At 40.0% G+C, this 17584-nt stretch overlaps 2 protein-coding genes across 4 annotated transcripts in view; one reads left to right on the top strand and one right to left on the bottom strand.

The window, feature by feature from the left end:
• The window catches only part of tmem167a (transmembrane protein 167A), a 30049-nt gene extending 29666 nt beyond the window's left edge, over positions 1-383 (bottom strand). For both annotated transcript variants that reach the window (XM_020521244.2, XM_048592228.1), the window contains exon 1: positions 269-383. In XM_020521244.2, the coding sequence (XP_020376833.1) occupies positions 269-271 (3 nt within the window). In that variant the 5' untranslated portion in view covers positions 272-383. The remainder of the gene's footprint in view (positions 1-268) is intronic.
• A 153-nt stretch (positions 384-536) lies between these two features.
• The window catches only part of xrcc4 (X-ray repair complementing defective repair in Chinese hamster cells 4), a 377465-nt gene continuing 360417 nt past the window's right edge, over positions 537-17584 (top strand). The window contains exon 1 of one of the 2 annotated variants that reach the window (XM_048592213.1): positions 537-646. The gene's annotated coding sequence lies outside the window, so the exon portion shown is untranslated. Of the gene's footprint in view, positions 647-10043; positions 10076-17584 lie in introns of those variants that run through there. The other variant, XM_048592222.1, reaches the window with a different exon arrangement.

Below are 17584 nucleotides of genomic sequence, written 5' to 3'. Positions count from 1 at the left end.
TTCCTGCTCCTATGATGCTGCTTGGCCTGCTGTGTTCATCCAGCTCTACACCTTGTTATCTCAGAAAACAGACCAGAGTCTGTTACCCGAAGGCCCTGATCCCATACACTTCTATTCCCCACCTCCCATCACACACGGAGGACAAGCAACAAAAAGATACGAGGCTGTAAACAGGAACGCACTAGCCCACACACATATCAGAACGTAAGCTGCTTAATAACTTCCTGCAACACTACAACAAAAAACAAAAAGACAAACCCTCACTCACCATCCTGCACACTTCATAGCCACATCACACTTCCGGCAGGTCTGGAAGTGACGCACTCCCCGTTCGAACGGATTGCGGCTTCAACGCTCTCTTCCACCTCGCGCTCGCCGGCAATTTGCGATGACGTTCCACACGCCGTCTTCACGCGGGACGCGGCTCAGGCACGCTCAAGCGCACAGTTTATGTGAAACGTCATCGGAAGCGGGTGTCTGGCCATGAAGCGCTGCGATTGGCTGGACTTGAGGAAAGGTTCTGGGTTTGCTGTGATGTCGCTGTAAAATTGACCAGAGAAATGACAGCAGAGCGTCGGCAGCAGAGGAGGCTCACCGTTTAAATTCAGTGCACTTAGGCCGAGTCTGCTCAGTGTGGTCATTAAAGGTACAAGTCATAAGTTCAGGTTGCCTTACCAGTTTGTTGTCATGAACTCTATCCGATTGGATAGTCTAACTTCACATTTTATGAAAGCGGGAGTTTATAAACGCCCTTTTAACGTATGGAAAATGGCAGCAAAATGTTTGCCGTTTTGAAGCCCGCGAGATTTCCCTCTGGAGGCCGCGAAGCCCTGTATCTTTAATAGATATAGAACAGGCAGAGGCCATTCTGCCCATCTTGTAAATGCTGGCCGTTTATGCGTATTTGAGGGAGTGGAAACTCGTGGGCCTTGTCATCTAAACCTTGGAGGAGTTTGGCAAGCCACTTAAAAGTCTGAAATCATCCTGTAGTTTTCAAACATTACTACATCCTGCTGATCTATGGTCCTACATTCCATCAGTCAATGTCATTTTTTAATAGAAAAATGGCAGAGATTGCAGAAATCAATTGTATTTTCATTCAACAAAATAAGTGATGTAATATCAAGTCATCAAATACAGAATAAAAATAGAAAATGATGGAGAAACTCATCAGGTCTAACAGCTCTAGAGGAGATAATCGAACTGTTTGGGTTCTTCGAACTGTTTGAGCTCTGAGGAAAAGTCACATTGACCTGAAAACATTAACTTTTCCTCTCTCCGTAGATGCTGCCAGACGTGCTGTGCTTCTTGAGCACTTGCTTTATTTAATGTTTTCAGCAGCACGGTATTTTACTCTTAGCACCAAATAGAAAAATCTAATCAAACTGTAGATTCTGGGGATCTGAAATAAGAATAGAAAGTGCTGAAAGAACTCAGCAGGTCTGTCAGTAGTGCTGGTGCAAGAAAGAGTTAATGTTTTGAGCCCAGTTATGACTTCTGAACTGAAGGGGCTGTAAGATGACAGTTTTTTACTCTGTTGACAAAGGACCGAGTGGAACAGAAGTAAAGGAATGGAAGCATCAGAGAGGGCCAGTTGACAGCAGGTCGGAATTTGGAAGCAAAATTGATTAATTTTTCCAATCCTGGATGAGAGATGGAAGCAGCGGCAATGATGTATCCATTTACTGGAGAAGGTGTTATGGGAGGGGCCCAAATTGGAAATGTTCCACGAATCCCATAAAGAACCAGACATTACTTGGACCCATTAGGGTACCTGTAACCGCATCTTTGACTTCTAATTTGTTAAGTTTGTTTTCACTTTTAAAATACTCAATAAAATTCTGATCACACACATTTGATGAATTGTACCTTCAGTGTGTTCTGGTGAAATTTTCACTACAGTTAGTTAAGGGCATGCTTTTCATTGATAATTTTCAAACTTAATAAAATTATCAGGATCAAGGTTTTGTACTGTTTTCTCAATAGATATTTAGTTTTTAATTCACTAATGGGATGTGGATGTTGCTGACTGGGCCGGTATTTATTGCTCATCCCTAGCTGCCCTTGAAAAGGTAGTCGTGAGCTGCTTTCTTGAAGTACAGCAATTCACATGGTGTAGCTGACCCACAATGCTGTTAGAGAGGAAATTCCAGGATTTTGACTCAGGTACAGCAATATATTTCCAAATCAGGATGGCGAGTGGCTAGAAGGGGAACTTGTAAGTGGTGGTGTTCCCATGTATCTGCTGGCTTTGTCCTTCTGATGGAAGTGGTTGGGGGTTTAGAAGGTGCTGTCTAAGGATCTTTGGTGAATTTGGGCAGAGCATCTTGCAGGTAGTACACACTGCTGCGACTGATCATTGGTGGTAAGGAATGTGGTACCAATCGAGCAGGTTGCTTTCTCCTGGATGGTGTCAAGGTTCCTGAGTGCTGATGGAGTTTCATCCGTCCAGGCAAGTGGGGAATATTCCAACACAGTCCTTGTGCCTTGTATAGAATAGAATAGAATATCCTTTGTTGTCACGTGGATAGGCTTTGGGGAGTCAGGAGGTGAGTTAGTCTCTGAAGTTTTCCTAGCTTCTGACCTGCTCTTATAGCTACTGTGATTATGTGATGAGTTCAGTTGAGTTTCTGGTCAATGGTAAACCCCAGGATGTTGATAGTGGGGAACTCAGTGATGGTAACACCACTGCACGTCAAGGGGCAGTGGTTAGATTGTCTTTTATTGGAGATGGTCATTGTATGGTATTTGTGTGATGCGAATTTTACTTACCACTTGTCAGCCCAAGCCTGGGTATTGTCCATATCTTGTTGCATTAGAATATGGACTGCTTCAGTATCTGAGGAGTCACAAATGATGTTGAACATTGTGCAGTTATTGGTGAACATCCCCACTTCTGACCTTATGATGGAGGGAAGGGCTATAACCTTAGATGATGCTGTGTCTTCTGGTTCCTCTAAGTTTGAAATAATTGCAATTGTAGACTCAAAATGATGGAAATTCATCAAACATTTCATACAGCTGTGTATATTGCTCAGCACCTAACTGTAAGGAGCAATGTGTCACCCTGGGTATTTGTATAACAATTCCTTGCTCTTTATGAATAATTATTATATCCCTCTTTCTTTAAAACAACCCACTATATCATTAAAACTATACCAATTATGATTGCCTTTTTATACTGTATATCAAACACCCAACTTTTGTAATGTACTTGTGTATTCATAACTAAGAAAAAAGGAAGACATATCAGGAAAGTAGAAATGTTTGAAATAATTAAACCTGTCACAAGAGTCACAGATGTATTTGGGAAGCAACTGGACAATCTGAGAAAAAATGGGGTCAAAATAGGAAGACATATGTAGGAAGGGGCATTTCACAAGTTGAAATGCTCTTCAGAGGCAATGAATTCAGTGACAGTCCTGTGAATAGTTTGATGTTTGGTGCTGGGATTATGGTCCAGATGCTGGCAGAAAGAAGTTTCTGAGTGATTACAGCTTGCCTTCCTTAAGACCTGAAAGGAAGAGTAGATTCAGATGAAGTGTGAAATAAAACAGTGGAACATGGCAAGTTTGAGAAAGGGTGAGTTTGTGCAGCTGAAGAGAAAGGTTTAATATGTACATGTGACCTGCTGAGTTTTTCCAGACTTCTAGAGTTTTGTTTCAGATTTCCAGTATCTGCACTATTTTGCTTCATGTTTACAGTCTACTATACTATGTTTGCCCAAGGCAGTATTCATGGCATTGCTTTGGTGTAAGGATGTTGAGCCTCATTATTTGGATTTGGGATTTGTTACTCTGTGAGGAGTTGGAATGCTGTGATGTTCATATTGCTCCTGCTGTGTTGGAGTCATGCTTGATGTTACTCATATAACAAGGTGTACAACTGGATGAACACAGCAGGCCAAGCAGCATCGGAGAAGCAGGAAAGCTGACATTTCGGGCCTGAAGGGTCTAGGCCCGAAATGTCAGCTTTCCTGCTTCTCCGATGCTGCTTGGCCTGCTGTGTTCATCCAGTTGTACACCTTGTTATCTCAGATTCTCCAGCATCTGCAGTTCCTACTATCTCTGATGTTACTCACGTTGTTTTATTTGCGGGTGGTGATGTTGATGCTGCATCACTTGTGGGTGATGCTGTTGATGTTATCTCACTGGTTCATGACGTTAGTGAGCTTTTTGAGCTCAGATGGAGTTTAAGTGTGGACCCCATTCCTTCTCATTTTCTGACTAGTTTAGGTCTCAATGATGTATGATCTTGAAGTCTCAACTTCACAAAGAGCTCTTGCTTGGTTCCAGTTTACATGTTGGAATCGGTACATGTACAGTTTGTTCTGTCCTGTCCTGTCAATAACTCAAGCAGGGACTTAACATATTTGTAGAAAGAATGATCATCTTCTACCTGTGGAGACCTTCTATACTTTGTATCAGTGAGTTGTCTTACACTCTCCAAGTGTCATAGAGGAAGCATCCTCCTTGGCAAAGGGCTCTTATATTTTCTTACATTCACAAGCTCTGCACTCTAATCTATGTCAGCCTTTAGACATGTAGGTCAGAATGGCAGTAAGGTGAGGTTTGGATCTCTCAGCAATTTTGTGAATGTTTCTAGACTGTCTCAATGCAGCACAGTTCAAATTGATGTCCCTTTGGGTAACATGTTGAAACCTTACTGTTCAGCAAATTCGTGAAATTCTTTGGAGATCAATTGAGTTCCACTGTTGCATATTACTCTTGCAGAAATCCTTTGTTTCACAGACAGAATTTGACCTGCTGAGATTATTGTAGGTCATAAGTCTTTGATCTTTCAGATAAAAGGGAGCTTTGAGTAGTCGTCTGCAACTACGAGATACCATTCTTCATTGTGTTAATAAATCAGTTCCCACATATGGGCAGTACTGGAGTCTTTTTTAAAATCATTTACGAGGTGTGGAATTAGCAGGCTGGCCCAGCATTTATTGTCCATTGCTAGTTGCCCTTGAGCTGTCTTTTTGAACTACTGCAGTCTTAAGTGACTGTATAGTTCCAAGTCAGGATGGCATGTGGTTTAGGAAGGCATTTGGCAGTGGTGGTATTCTGACTTGGCTTTTCTTTTACATTTGTCTGGGCACTATTGCACTTCCACTTCATATTCCCATTTGCCTGCCAAATTAGTTTCAATCCCCACAAACAGAACTAGCCATCACTGTTGCAAGGATGTTGTTCCCGTTGTGATTCAGGAGCAACCTGCTGGACTTGTACAAATTCCACCTTCCCCAGAAATTATGTAAAGCCCTCTCTTGTCTGCCAGATGCAGCTACCAATCAATTCACTGTTTTGTCCTGATACAACTTTTGTCAGCTTTTTGAATCTTGGTGGGATTCCTGTTGGGATTAATGTGAGAACATCAATGACTCATCTTGGACCAACTGTTCTCCACCTCAAACAAAGTGTAAATTTCAGTCATTGTGATCCTTTCTTCCTCTGGGCATTAGATCATTAACGAATTCTTCCTCGTTACACAATACCAGGTCTTGAATTTCCTCATTCCTGGTTGGCTCCTATTCTAAGAAACTGTCCTGAAAACATTCTATGAAGTATGGACTAATTTTACCCAACTGAATTTTCCAATCCATATGTAGATTAAAATCTCCCATGATTATGACCTTATCTTTCTTAGAAGCTTCCATTATCTCTTCCTTTTTGCCCTACCCTACCATGTGATTACTGGTAGAGAGTCTGTATGCCAGTCCCACAAGTGGCTTCTTCAATTCCATCTTCCTGGGACTGTCCACATATCATATCATTCTCTTAGCATCCAAAGCTCTCTGCCAGAGCAACTCAGCTGGGCCATCTCCCCTGCCTTTTTCCTGTACCACTGAAATTTTGTTCTGTTCAGATAATTATTCAGTTATGTTTTGAAATCCTCAATTGATTCTGCTTCCACCCCACGCACAGGCAGTGCATTCCAGACACTAACCACTTGTTTTGTAAAATCTATTGATCTTTTACTTGTGTGTGCAATGGTTGAGTGTTCAGGGTAAAGAGTTCCAATTTCACTCTGGACTATTTCGGAAGTAGGTTTTCGGTCTATCCTGGTTGGACTGAAAAAATCACAGTGCTGAAGACCAATTTTGTGGAATTTGTCATGATTGTTCTGATTGAAAAATTAATGTCTGAATTTTGTTTGTGTTTTTATTTTAGAAAAGTTATTTCTCATCTTCTTTAATCTCTCTGGAGATTCTCCACCCACTTTTATCTTCTCGGATTCATTGATGCCAGGCAATACTCAGCCTTTCTGTGACAGAATGGCTCATATCAAGAATTCAGCAGAGCCAGAACTTGTACTTATATCTCACCATTGGATTATAACCTTGATGTTCCCACATGAAGAAACACTGAGTTGCTCTAATTTGAATCAGATTTTAAAAACACTGCACTGCAATTCAGAATTCTAATTACAAGCATTAGTACACTCTTTGGCATATTAGACAGCTGCAATTTAGCTATGAGATTTTTTTCCTGCAAAAATATAGTCTTTCCTAAAGTAGTATTGATATTTTTTGCACTTTATCTTATGAGAATTTCTTCTCGGTGTAGCTGTTAAATAAATCGTAGCACCCAGACCAAGACTCGGTGAATACAGCCTGGCAATCAAATCATGGTTCTTCTCGGCTGTAAAGTCACTAGCTTTTTTTTACTCATTGAGGCATTGCAGAGGCTTGTATTTTGATACAAAAATGTGTTCATAACCTCATTATTTGTACCATGGCAATATTTATGATGTCTACCAGAAGACCTAAAACAAGACTTTGTATTAGATCTTCTGATAAACATGATAAATATTGCTGTGGTATAAATAATGATGTTATAAACACATCTTAGAGTCAGAAGACAAGATTTTGTACTAGGTATATATTAGAAAATAACTAATTTGCAGGAAGTTTTAACATTCAGTTATATTTCAATGCATTTACTCTTCCCTATAGACAATCCTTTGTGATACATGGGAGAATTGTTTCCCTACAAGCCTCTCAGTATTCTAACCTCGCACTGTAATATCGTTCCTCACTGTCACTGTGTCAAAATGCTGAAACTCCCTTCCTAAGATTACTTACCCTAGAGACTGCATTGTTTTAAGAAGGCCACTCACCACTACCTTCTCAAGGACAATTAGAGATGGCAGTGCATTCTGGCCAGCCAGTGACGCCCACATCCTGTGAACAAATAAAAATTGGTGCGTGTCCCAAATAATACAGCTTTAAACTGATCTGCTTTCTGACTTTATAATTAAGTGTTGTGCAAGGTGGTGGGCTACAGGGAGTAGAGAGTGTTCAATGCAGAATCATAAAAATGGTGTCCAGTGGAACAGCTTGAAATTGACAGAAAAGTAGTTTTAAAAACAAATAAATACAAACATACATTTATTTTAAAAGAATCCACAATGATGATGGTATTTTGAAACATTTAAACAACTCAATTCAATTTTTTTTAACTATTTCAAATGATTCAGTAATGGATTAAAGCACAGGATTACAGCTACTTGTATTCTTAAAAAAATGAATATCATTTAATAAGTCACCATAAAAATATGCCAGAAGCAAAACTTTCAGTGGTAACTCATGCATGTACTTTGTAATATATTGAATGACCACTGTAGAATTTTTCAATAATAATGAAAAATGCTTTCAAAGCAAAAGACAATTCTTTTATAAATCATTACAATTCAATTATCGCAAAGGCAGGAATTTAATTTTGATATTTTAAAATGCTAAATCACTTAGTTGTATTTTTTTAATTAGTGGAACAATTTGGGACCAAGTTGTTACAGTTGGTAAGTATAAAATCAGTGAAGCATCAATGTTTTTGCTTATATGATCATAGAATCTCTACAGTGTGGAAACAGGCCCTTCAGCCCAACAAGTCCACACTGACTCTCAGAGCATCCCACCCAGACCCATCCGCCTAATCTACACATCCCTGAACATTATTGGAAAATTTAGAATGGCCAGTCCACCTAGCCTGCACACCTTTGGACTGTGGGAGGAAACCCATGCAGACACGGGGAGAATGTGCAAACTCCACACAGACAGTTGCTTGAGGCTGGAATCGAACCTGGGTCCCTGCTGCTGCAAGGTAGCAGTGCTAACCACCGAGCCACCATGCCGCCCCATATGTTTTTACCCCTTGGGATCTGTGCTTATATGTAGCATAGGCTGAAGGGAGAACACTTTCCTTTGTTGACTGTATCATGTAAAATGAGTTTGAGTAGTTTCAACCTAGTTCCCAATGAATACAATAGCGAGCACTAATGTTCACTAAATTCACTAATTGTTATTCTCACTAAGAAGACCTATAGAATGGCCAGTACGAGAAATTGAAAATTCTACACAGATTGTGTAATTGTTCTCTAGAAGGAGGAGCTGAGGCACTTGGTTGGTTCAGAGTAGAGGAAACGTTGCTGTGAATCTGACTGTCATAATGTAGTGTGAGATTGTTTATGGTGATGCTGAATATCCAATGTGACATGTTTAATTGCAGACTACGGACATCCCTCAGCTTGGTGAGGTTTGAGTTACTGTTTATTTATTCTTTTAACAATGTGTTTTAATTTCTGTGTTTCTTTGCTGTTTTTCTACCATTTTGTTCCCTTTCTTTTATCTGATTTTCTTGACTTTCTTGTTCATTCTTCACCAGACCACACTAATCTGATTTTTTGGGAATTAAATTGTGAATGCCTGGTGCTAGATTGTGGTCATTAAACTAGGAACAGATGAGCAAAATCTCCGCTTTATACAGAAGTCTGAACCAAATTAGTTGCTCTTTTCATGCAATTAGACAATGGTTACAGCATAGAAGAAACAGAACGAGGAGCAGGAACACAAAGATGGTGATCAAAATGGCTGCCTGTGCAGACACAAGTGAGCCCACAATGTCAGTTACTAATAACAGATATCCTCAAGCCAGAATGGATCTGCGCATGCACGTCTGACGTCCTCTGTGTTCAGTACGTAATATCATGCGAGCTGGTCGTTTTGAGACCAAGGTTTCTGGAGCGGGGACAAAATTCACAAAGTTGCACCAGCTGTTGATCTGGGCCATTCTTCTTGGAGAGAGAGAGAGAGATGGCATCTGTGGGCTGAATTTAGATTGGCTGACAGCACTGAAGATTTTAACCCAGCTTCTCTGAACGCTCAAAGTCTGATTCAATAGAATATCCTTTCAATTGGAAGGCAGCTGCTTCCATTGCTCGTCAGTGGTTGTAGTATTGCCAGGTGGAATTTCCATACCTACACGTCTCCTGTGCCAATAGTGGCTTCCTATGAAACATAGCCGAGAAGAAAATTATTCAGCCTGTTGCCTCCATGCGTGCTCTCTGCAAATGTTGTTCACCTAATTCCACTCCATTTCTCTGCAATCCTGTACTGCTTTTGTTCCATCTGGGTGCTTATCCAATTTAAAAACCAAAAGAACTGCAGATGCTGTAAATCAGGAACAAAAACAAAGTTACTGGAAAAGCTCAGCACGTCTGGCAGCATCTGTGAAGGAAAAATCAGAGTTAACGTTTTGGGTCCGGTGACCCTTGATTTTTTTCTTCACAGATGCTGCAGACCTGCAGATCTTTTCCAGCAGCTGTGCTTTTCCAATTTCCTCTGTGTGTTACAGAATCTAACCACTTGTTGCCCTTAAAAAATGTACACTTTCTTATGTCACCCTTGGCTTTTTATGCCAATTATCTTCAACCTGTCCCCTTGCTGACCACCTCTTCCAAGAGGAGTAGCTTCTGTCTATTGATCCTGCCTGGATTCCTCAGAATTCTGATCATGTCTACTCAATCTTTGCCCAGGTTTTGAAGAACAACTCTCCATCTTCATGAATGAAATCCCTCGACCCTGAGCTATTTTTGTAAATTGTTTTTTCTTAACCTAGTCTAAACCCTACATACTCTAGAGTGTGATGTCCTAGCAAATTATAGAGCAATGCAAATGTTATAAAGTAGCCATAACGGGACCTTTATTTTCCATTATAGATATTGTTCCTATAAATGTGAGACTGTAGAGCTAATCGTGGAAAATAAGGAAATTGACAAATGAATTGAACAGGTATTTTGCATCTGTTTTCATTATACAAGTAACATCCTAAAAGCAGTGATGAATCAGGAAATGGAAGGGAGGGAGGAGTCCAAAAAAAGATGACTCTTACCTGAAATGTATGGTTTCGCATATGGGTAGTGGTTGGACAGGCTAGGTTTGTATCCTTGGAATTTAGAAGAGTAAGAGGCAACTTCACTGAAAGACATAACATCCTAAACAGTCTTGACATGGTAGAAGTGGAGAGGATGTCTCCTCTTCTGGGAGAGTCTTCATCTTGGGATCATTGTTTAAAAATCAGGGGGTCACCCATTTATAACAATGTTGAGGTGAATTTTTTTTCTCTCCAAGGGCTGAGAGTCTTTGGACCTCTCACCCTGAAAAGTTATTGGCAGCAGAGTCCTTGACTATTTTGAGGCAAAGATGAAAAGTTCGAACTACAAATTTTTGTCAATTCGTGGTACTGATGACATGTACAGGAATGTAGTGCTTTTACAATGGAAGTTCCTCCACAATGCGCTATATATGGGAGGAATTTGCACGTTGAAGTATCCAGTATCTCATTGTATAATATAAAAATCAGCAGCAAATGATTTGGTACCAACAATGATGCCAAGATCAACATTAATTCATTAGTGCTTGCACTGTCAGGATCAATGACAGGGGAGAACACAGACAGTCTTCACGAACTGCCAGCTGCTGTTGGCAGCAAAATGAACTCAAAAGTGAAAAACATACAATTGATGCTATATGCTTACTAACACAGAAAACAGACAGGGATTTCAAAGCAGCATCTTAAGCTTAGAGATCTGTGGTTTCTGAAGTTTTTTTCTTATGTTGCCTGATTTCTCCTTGACGTACTGCCTTATAATATCTTGCTGATATTGATAAATTTCAGTTTCCTTTCAGATATATACACAAGTTGTTGAACTCCACAAGTTTCCAACATTGTTTTCAGTCATGAAAGAAGAAAGATCTCTCGACTTATCAGTGACAGACAGATTTTCTAATTTCAAAGGCCCTGTATGTATTGTGGATTTAATTAAGTAAACTATGATCATAGAGAATCATGGAGATTTTACAGCACAGACAGAGGCCTTTGGCCTATCGTTTCCATGCTTGTCATCAACCAGCCATCTATTTTATAGCGGGACAACAAGGTGCAGGGCTGGATGAACACAGCAGGCCAAGCAGCATCATAGGAGCAGAGAGCTGTAAAATAGGATTAATGTAGATAGAGTGGCAGAGACTCAATGGGCTGAATGGCCCCTTCCATGCTGTATAACTCTATAACCATCTAGTTTGTCTTCATAGCTAAATCACTCCAACCCAGGTAACATTCTGGTGAATCTCTTCTGCACACTCTACAGTGCACTCACATCCTTCCTATAGTGTGGTGACAAGAACTGCACACAGTACTCCAACTGTGATCTAAAAAATGTTATATGCAGCTCCATCATAATCTCCTTGTTCTTGTATTCAATGGCAAGTATGCCATATGCCTTCTTAAACATCTGCTGCTTTCAAGGATCTAGGGACATGCACACCAAGGTCTGTCTGGTCCTCTGTACTTCTTACAGTTCTGCCATTCAACATGCACTCTCTTGCTTTGTTTGTTCTCACAAAATGCATCGCCTCACACTTTCAGGATTACATTCCATTTGCCGCTATTTAGCCCATCTGACCAGCCTGTCTACGTCATCCTCTAGTCTAAACCTTTCCTCTGAGCTATTTACATGTACCACTGATTTTTGTGACACCTGAGAACTTACTTATCGTACCTCCTCCATTCGTTTCTAGATCATTAATGCACATAACAGACAGCAAGGGATTCAGCACTGAAACCTGTGATACACTACTGAAATTTTAATATTTTGTATATAAATTTCTATTGTATTTCAGAAATTTCATTAAATGTAGAACAGAACTGAACGTACACCTACACCACATGCAGCTAATCAAGGCCTCCATCTGAAGTGCAATGATAAATTTTGGCAATGCTCACATCTCATGAATTAATACAAAGAGTAGTTGCCTGTCAGTGTTTAGCAAAAGAGAGTGCAAACTATTGTTTATTTACCCCTCTCTTTTGGCTATAATAGCTTGTATCTGTTATCATGCCACTGCATTTCCAAAATGCCATAGCCAATTACCCATAAAGGTAAGCTACTGTAATGCCAGGAGTCTGGTTAATAGTTGGTTAATTTTGAAGATTTCAGTTTGCGGCAAAATATCCAGCTAGAGTGTAGTGTTCAAAATAATGTGATAATTGTGGAATGATAGCTGACAGTGAATGAGAGTGTTGATGAGGTTGCTCTGCCAATGTAAAGGTTTGAAAGTCATGCTACTGAAGAATGAAATTCATTAGTTGCTCTTTGTTTATGTCAAATTGGTAAATTCTGTACTCCGTATAGTCTCAATTGTTTTAAACATTTTCTGCTTAACGCAAGGTGATGTAGGTGAAGAAATCGTAAGAGAATTAAAGCTACCATGTGACTAGTTATGTGACTCTGGAGTTTTATTACAGGGGAAAAAAAATAATTTGAGTATCATAAATATCCATTTTAAGATGAGTAAGATGTTTTGCTGGGATTCTCTACTGTCAAGAGGCGCCAGTCTCACCACACATGTGGAGCTTAGCTCTTCTGTCCAGGTTTGGACTAAGGCTGTGATGAGATTATGAGCTGAGTGGTCTTGATGGAACCCTCATATTGAGTGTCATTGAGCAGGTTACTCCTTTGCAAGTGCTACTTGTTAACAGTATTAATAACCACTTCCTTCACTTTACTGACGATCTAGTGTAGACTGATAATGCAGTAATTGGCTGGGTAGCATTTGTTCTTCCTACTTTTGGGCAGGACTTAGACAGGACTGGGCAACTTTTCACACTCAGGTCAGTGGCTTAGTTGTAACTATACTGGAACAGCTTGGTTAGAGGCTTGGCAAGTTGTGGAGTACAGGTCTTCAGTATTACTGCTGGAATGTTGTTAGTGCTCATAGCCTTTGCAGTATCCAGTGTCATCACCCATTTCTTGATATTATAAGAGTGAATCAAATTTGTTGAAGATTGGCGACTGTAATGCGAGAGTCCTCTGGAGGAGGCGGAAATGGATCATCTTTGGCATTTTTGGCTGAAATACTTGAGCCGTATATTTTGCCCCCATTGTTTAGGATTTGTGGAGTCTGTTCTTCCTTTTAGTTGTTTAATTCAATGGTTCCCAATCTTCACAGTCTCAAGGCACACATCAATGAGTCAAACAATTCCATTTTTCAGATGAATTGATTGCATGTAAATGTCGTATTTATCTGCATTTACTACACTACAGTAGGAGTGGAGACACTGAGTGATTGGTGCAGCTTCCCGTGGCCGCCTCACTCCCTGCCAGTCATCCATCCTAGACATAACATTTTGGGTCTAGCAACCCTCCTTCAGAATGGGTCAGATGTTTGTTTCAGATTTCCAGCGTCTGCAGTTCTTTGGTTTAGTTTAGATCTGAGTTGATGGCTGTAGTATGACTTACCCATGTCTATTGCATACTGCTTATGCTATTTAGCATGCAAGTGATCCAGTGTGGCAACTTTGCCAGTTTGACTCCTGATTTTTAGATATGCCTGGTGCTTATCCTAATATGTCCTCCTGCGCTCTTCCTTGAGCCAGGGTTGATCTCCCTACCTATTCGTAATGGTAACGTGAGGAATATACTTGACTAGGAAGTTACAGATTGTGGTTTAACACAATTCTGCTGCTGCTGATGGCTCACAGTGCACTGTGGATACCCAGTTTTGAGTTGTGTGATCTATTCAAATTTTGTCTCTTTTTAGCATGATGAAAGTGTTATACATAGTGGATATCCTCAAACTTAAGAAGGGACTATGTTTCCACAATGCCTGTGTGCTAGTCACTGCTACTGTGACTGTCTTACTCAGATGTGTTTGTGATAGACAGATTGAGGAGGACAGATTCTTCTCTTGTTGGTGCACCCCGTCCCTTCTGCATACCTGGTCCAGCAGCTTGTGTCCTTTATAATTCATCCAGCTTGGCCAGAAGTGGTACTAACAAGCCACGCTTAGCGATGAACATTAAAATCCCGTTTTAACCAAATAGTGCAAGACTGACAGGTTTTCTTTCTAAGCATTAATGAGCCAGTTAGGTTTTTACAATAATCCGACGGATTTACAGTCACTTTTTTGATGCAGCCTTTTATTTCCAGAGTTTTAAAACTAAATTCATGATGCATTTAAACACTGTGTCTCTGGGTTATTAGTTCAGTAATATAACTACTACTTTACTGAGGGAGTGACTTAAACATGATTAAAAGACTTTGGATAAGAATTTGAAAAGGGACAATGTAAGTAGGTATATGGGAAGAAGAACAGCTTGGGATCACTCCAGTTGAAGAGCGAAATAATTTTTATCAATCAGTTCAGACATATACCAGGCTATAACACTCTTCTGGTGTAGGTGGGACTTCAACCGAAATCTTCAAGCCCAGAAGATGGGACATTACCACCATGCCACAAAAGCTTATGAAGGGAAGAAGAGCAGTGTAGTTGACAGAATTCAAACAATGTGGAGAAATCCCAATGGATTTGAAGCCCATCAGCCCAACTACTTAGTCATGACTACAGGCTGATCCTACTCCACCTGTACTCCCATTGACATTCTAACCAGGCCTGAGTGTACTTAGGTTTTGAAATTAGACAAGATTGGGTGTTTTCAGAATAGAATGACTGTACAGTAATATTAAACTTGGATGTGATGACCTAATTGGCAATTGTATTTCAAATTTTATTACTAACCAGACAACACAAAAATTGGCAGCATCATTCATAGGGAAGAGGCTAGCTGTAGACAGCAGGAAGATATCGATGGATTAGTCAGGTGAGCAGAGAAGTGGCAAATGGAACTCATCCTTAAGACGTGATGCGTCTGGGGAGTGAAACAAGACAAGGTAGTGCACAGTTGGTGGGAGAATACTGAGAGGTATAGAGCGAGTGAGAGACCCTAGAGTGAATGGCCACTATTCCTGGTTTTGAAGATAGCAGAGCAGGCCGTCAGGTGGTCCAGAAGGCCTATGGAGTCCTCTCCTTTATTAGCCAAGGTATAAAATATAAAAGCAGGGACGTTACGCTGAAACTGTATAAATAATTAATTAGACCACAATTGGAGTACTATTTTTCCATTCTGGTCACTACAGAGGAAATTTTGCCAGGGCTGGAAAAAAAAATGCAGCTTTAAGCAAAGATCGGGGTTGGTCTTCGAACAGAAGAGGCTGAGGAGAGATTTTATTTGAGATGTGAGGGGGCAGGAGAGAGTGGATGGGAAGTGCCCACTTACCTTTGTAGAGAGGTCAGTGTCTAGGGAGCATAGATTTGAAGTGATTGATTGCTGGATTTGATGGGAGATAAGGGAAGAAAAAGAATTTCACCAGACAACGGCAGGGTTCTTGGAACCAACATCATAAAAGAAAAATACAGGTGATAACCCTTAATTCTTTATAAAAGGTGATGGAGCTGCATCTCGAGTGAACAATTGCAAGGTTTTGGTCCAAATGCTGGAGAGTGAGATTAAGCTGGGTTGCTTATTTTCAGCTGACGCTGTCATAATTTTTTTTGAGTTGGCCTCTTTTGGTGCAGTAAAGTTGGATGATTTCATGAATTGAGTGTATATAGTGTAACTGTTAAAAGGATTAAAGGATGAAGATGGATTTTGGAAAACAAGTAAGTTGTAAGTTTAAGAAATATTGCTTTGGCCATGACTTTGCAATCTTTATTGAGGTGTAACTCGGGTTATATGAGACAAATTGAGACCATATTTTGTAACTTTCCCAGGCAATGTTACGAAATGTTGTGATGGAAGAGAAAAAATACTACTTTCATATATGGGAAAGCAAAAATTTCAAATTAGCTCAGTGGAAGCATTGAAACAATGCCACTTTTGTGTTTCTGACTTCGAAATTCACTTTGAGATTAGCTATGTTGAAATAGGAACTCTCGAGAGAATTTTTAGATTTTCTACTGTTTGAATCATGACCTCGATTTATAGTTTTCCATGGAAAAGAGAGATGCAGCCAAATTAGAAGCTTCTGGTAGGGAAGGAAGAACAGAATGAGGTAGTGTGAGAATAGGCTTGGTTTAGCCTAGCATAATTTAGACTTGTTTTCACAAATGAAACAGTTCAAAGACTGTGACAAAAGGGCAGTTTGTTTGTGTCTACAAAGGGAGTTGGAGGCCACCCATTCTACAAAGCTGGACAGGAAGAAAGTGTCCAATCTGAAGTAAAGACACTCAGCTGTGACTCAGTTGCAGAGGAAGTGTCATTAAGTTTGCAGAAAGAAAGGAGCACACAGCAATTGAGGTGGTTTTAAGGCTTAGCATACGTTTTATCTCAGCTGAATGGTTGGCAAACGAGTAGCTTAAAACAGTGAATAAATTCATTTGATAAAAGAACATGCACATTGTATGCTGCCTGGCAGAATAAAGTTTAATGACAAAATAAATCATTGTAAGCAATTAGTCTTTTTGCAATTGCAATAATGGAAAACTAGTTAGTACAAATGTAAATTAAGCCACGTAGTACCAAGTGTGACAGTGTTATAGTTTTCATGTGCAGTTCAGTTCAACAGAGCTTATTCAGCAAATATGCTGAAAATTGCTTCTGTGATAAAATAGTTATTAAAATATTTCGACCTCTCTTCTACATCATTCTTCATTTCTTGAAGACCTTCGACAAAGCTGGGAATAAGTTCTATTGTGTACTGGAATCAGTAGAAAACTGTTCTTCAGCAGTGGAAAACCGATCTTATCTAGTTTAAATTCTCAATTTACGTGGGTAGAATCACAGTGGTATCATTATACACACATTTGCTTCACAATGCAAAACCTGTATTGTGTCATGTCAGTGATCAATGTAAAATAGAGTCTTGAGCGATCAAAGTGAATTATTCAAAATCTTTCGATTTCTTTTTTCAGGTTTTGGCCTGTCTCCAGTAGGCTGCATAAAGCTTTACTGCATTTTATTTTCATATATTAAAGTAATTTCATGGCTCCCCTCAACTGCATGGAGTCTCCCACTCTTGCATCCTGCTACTTCTTGGAAGTCTGTAGCATGGAAATTGATCTCACTCAGTCTGGAGCACAGGGATATGTGCATGCCAAAGAACAAAAGTAGCATGCAATGGAGCTAATTGGGCCCACATCAAGAAAGCAGTTCAAAGCTCTGTGAAAACTCCCACTCACTAATAGGAGGAGGAGGAGGAGGAGGCGCCACTTACCGCCCTTAACACAACAATAAGGAGATCCAATAGATCAGTGGAAAAGACACATGCTGAAGCATTTGCAATCACCTTCAGCCAGAAGTGACCCCTCAGCTTCCCACCATCATTGACATCAGTCTTCATTTAAGACAATTCACTCCACATGTTATTAAGAAATAAAAAAGAATGAGAAATAGGAATAAAGCAGGCCATTTGGTGCCTCAAAGCCTGCCCTATCATTCTGCTCCAGACTTCAACTATTCTT

This window comes from Rhincodon typus, chromosome 3 (assembly GCF_021869965.1).
Source record: "Rhincodon typus isolate 14 chromosome 3, sRhiTyp1.1, whole genome shotgun sequence".
NCBI lineage: Eukaryota > Metazoa > Chordata > Chondrichthyes > Orectolobiformes > Rhincodontidae > Rhincodon > Rhincodon typus.
The sequence above is the reverse complement of the archived record's forward strand: the minus strand, read 5'-3'. Positions and strand labels throughout refer to the sequence as shown.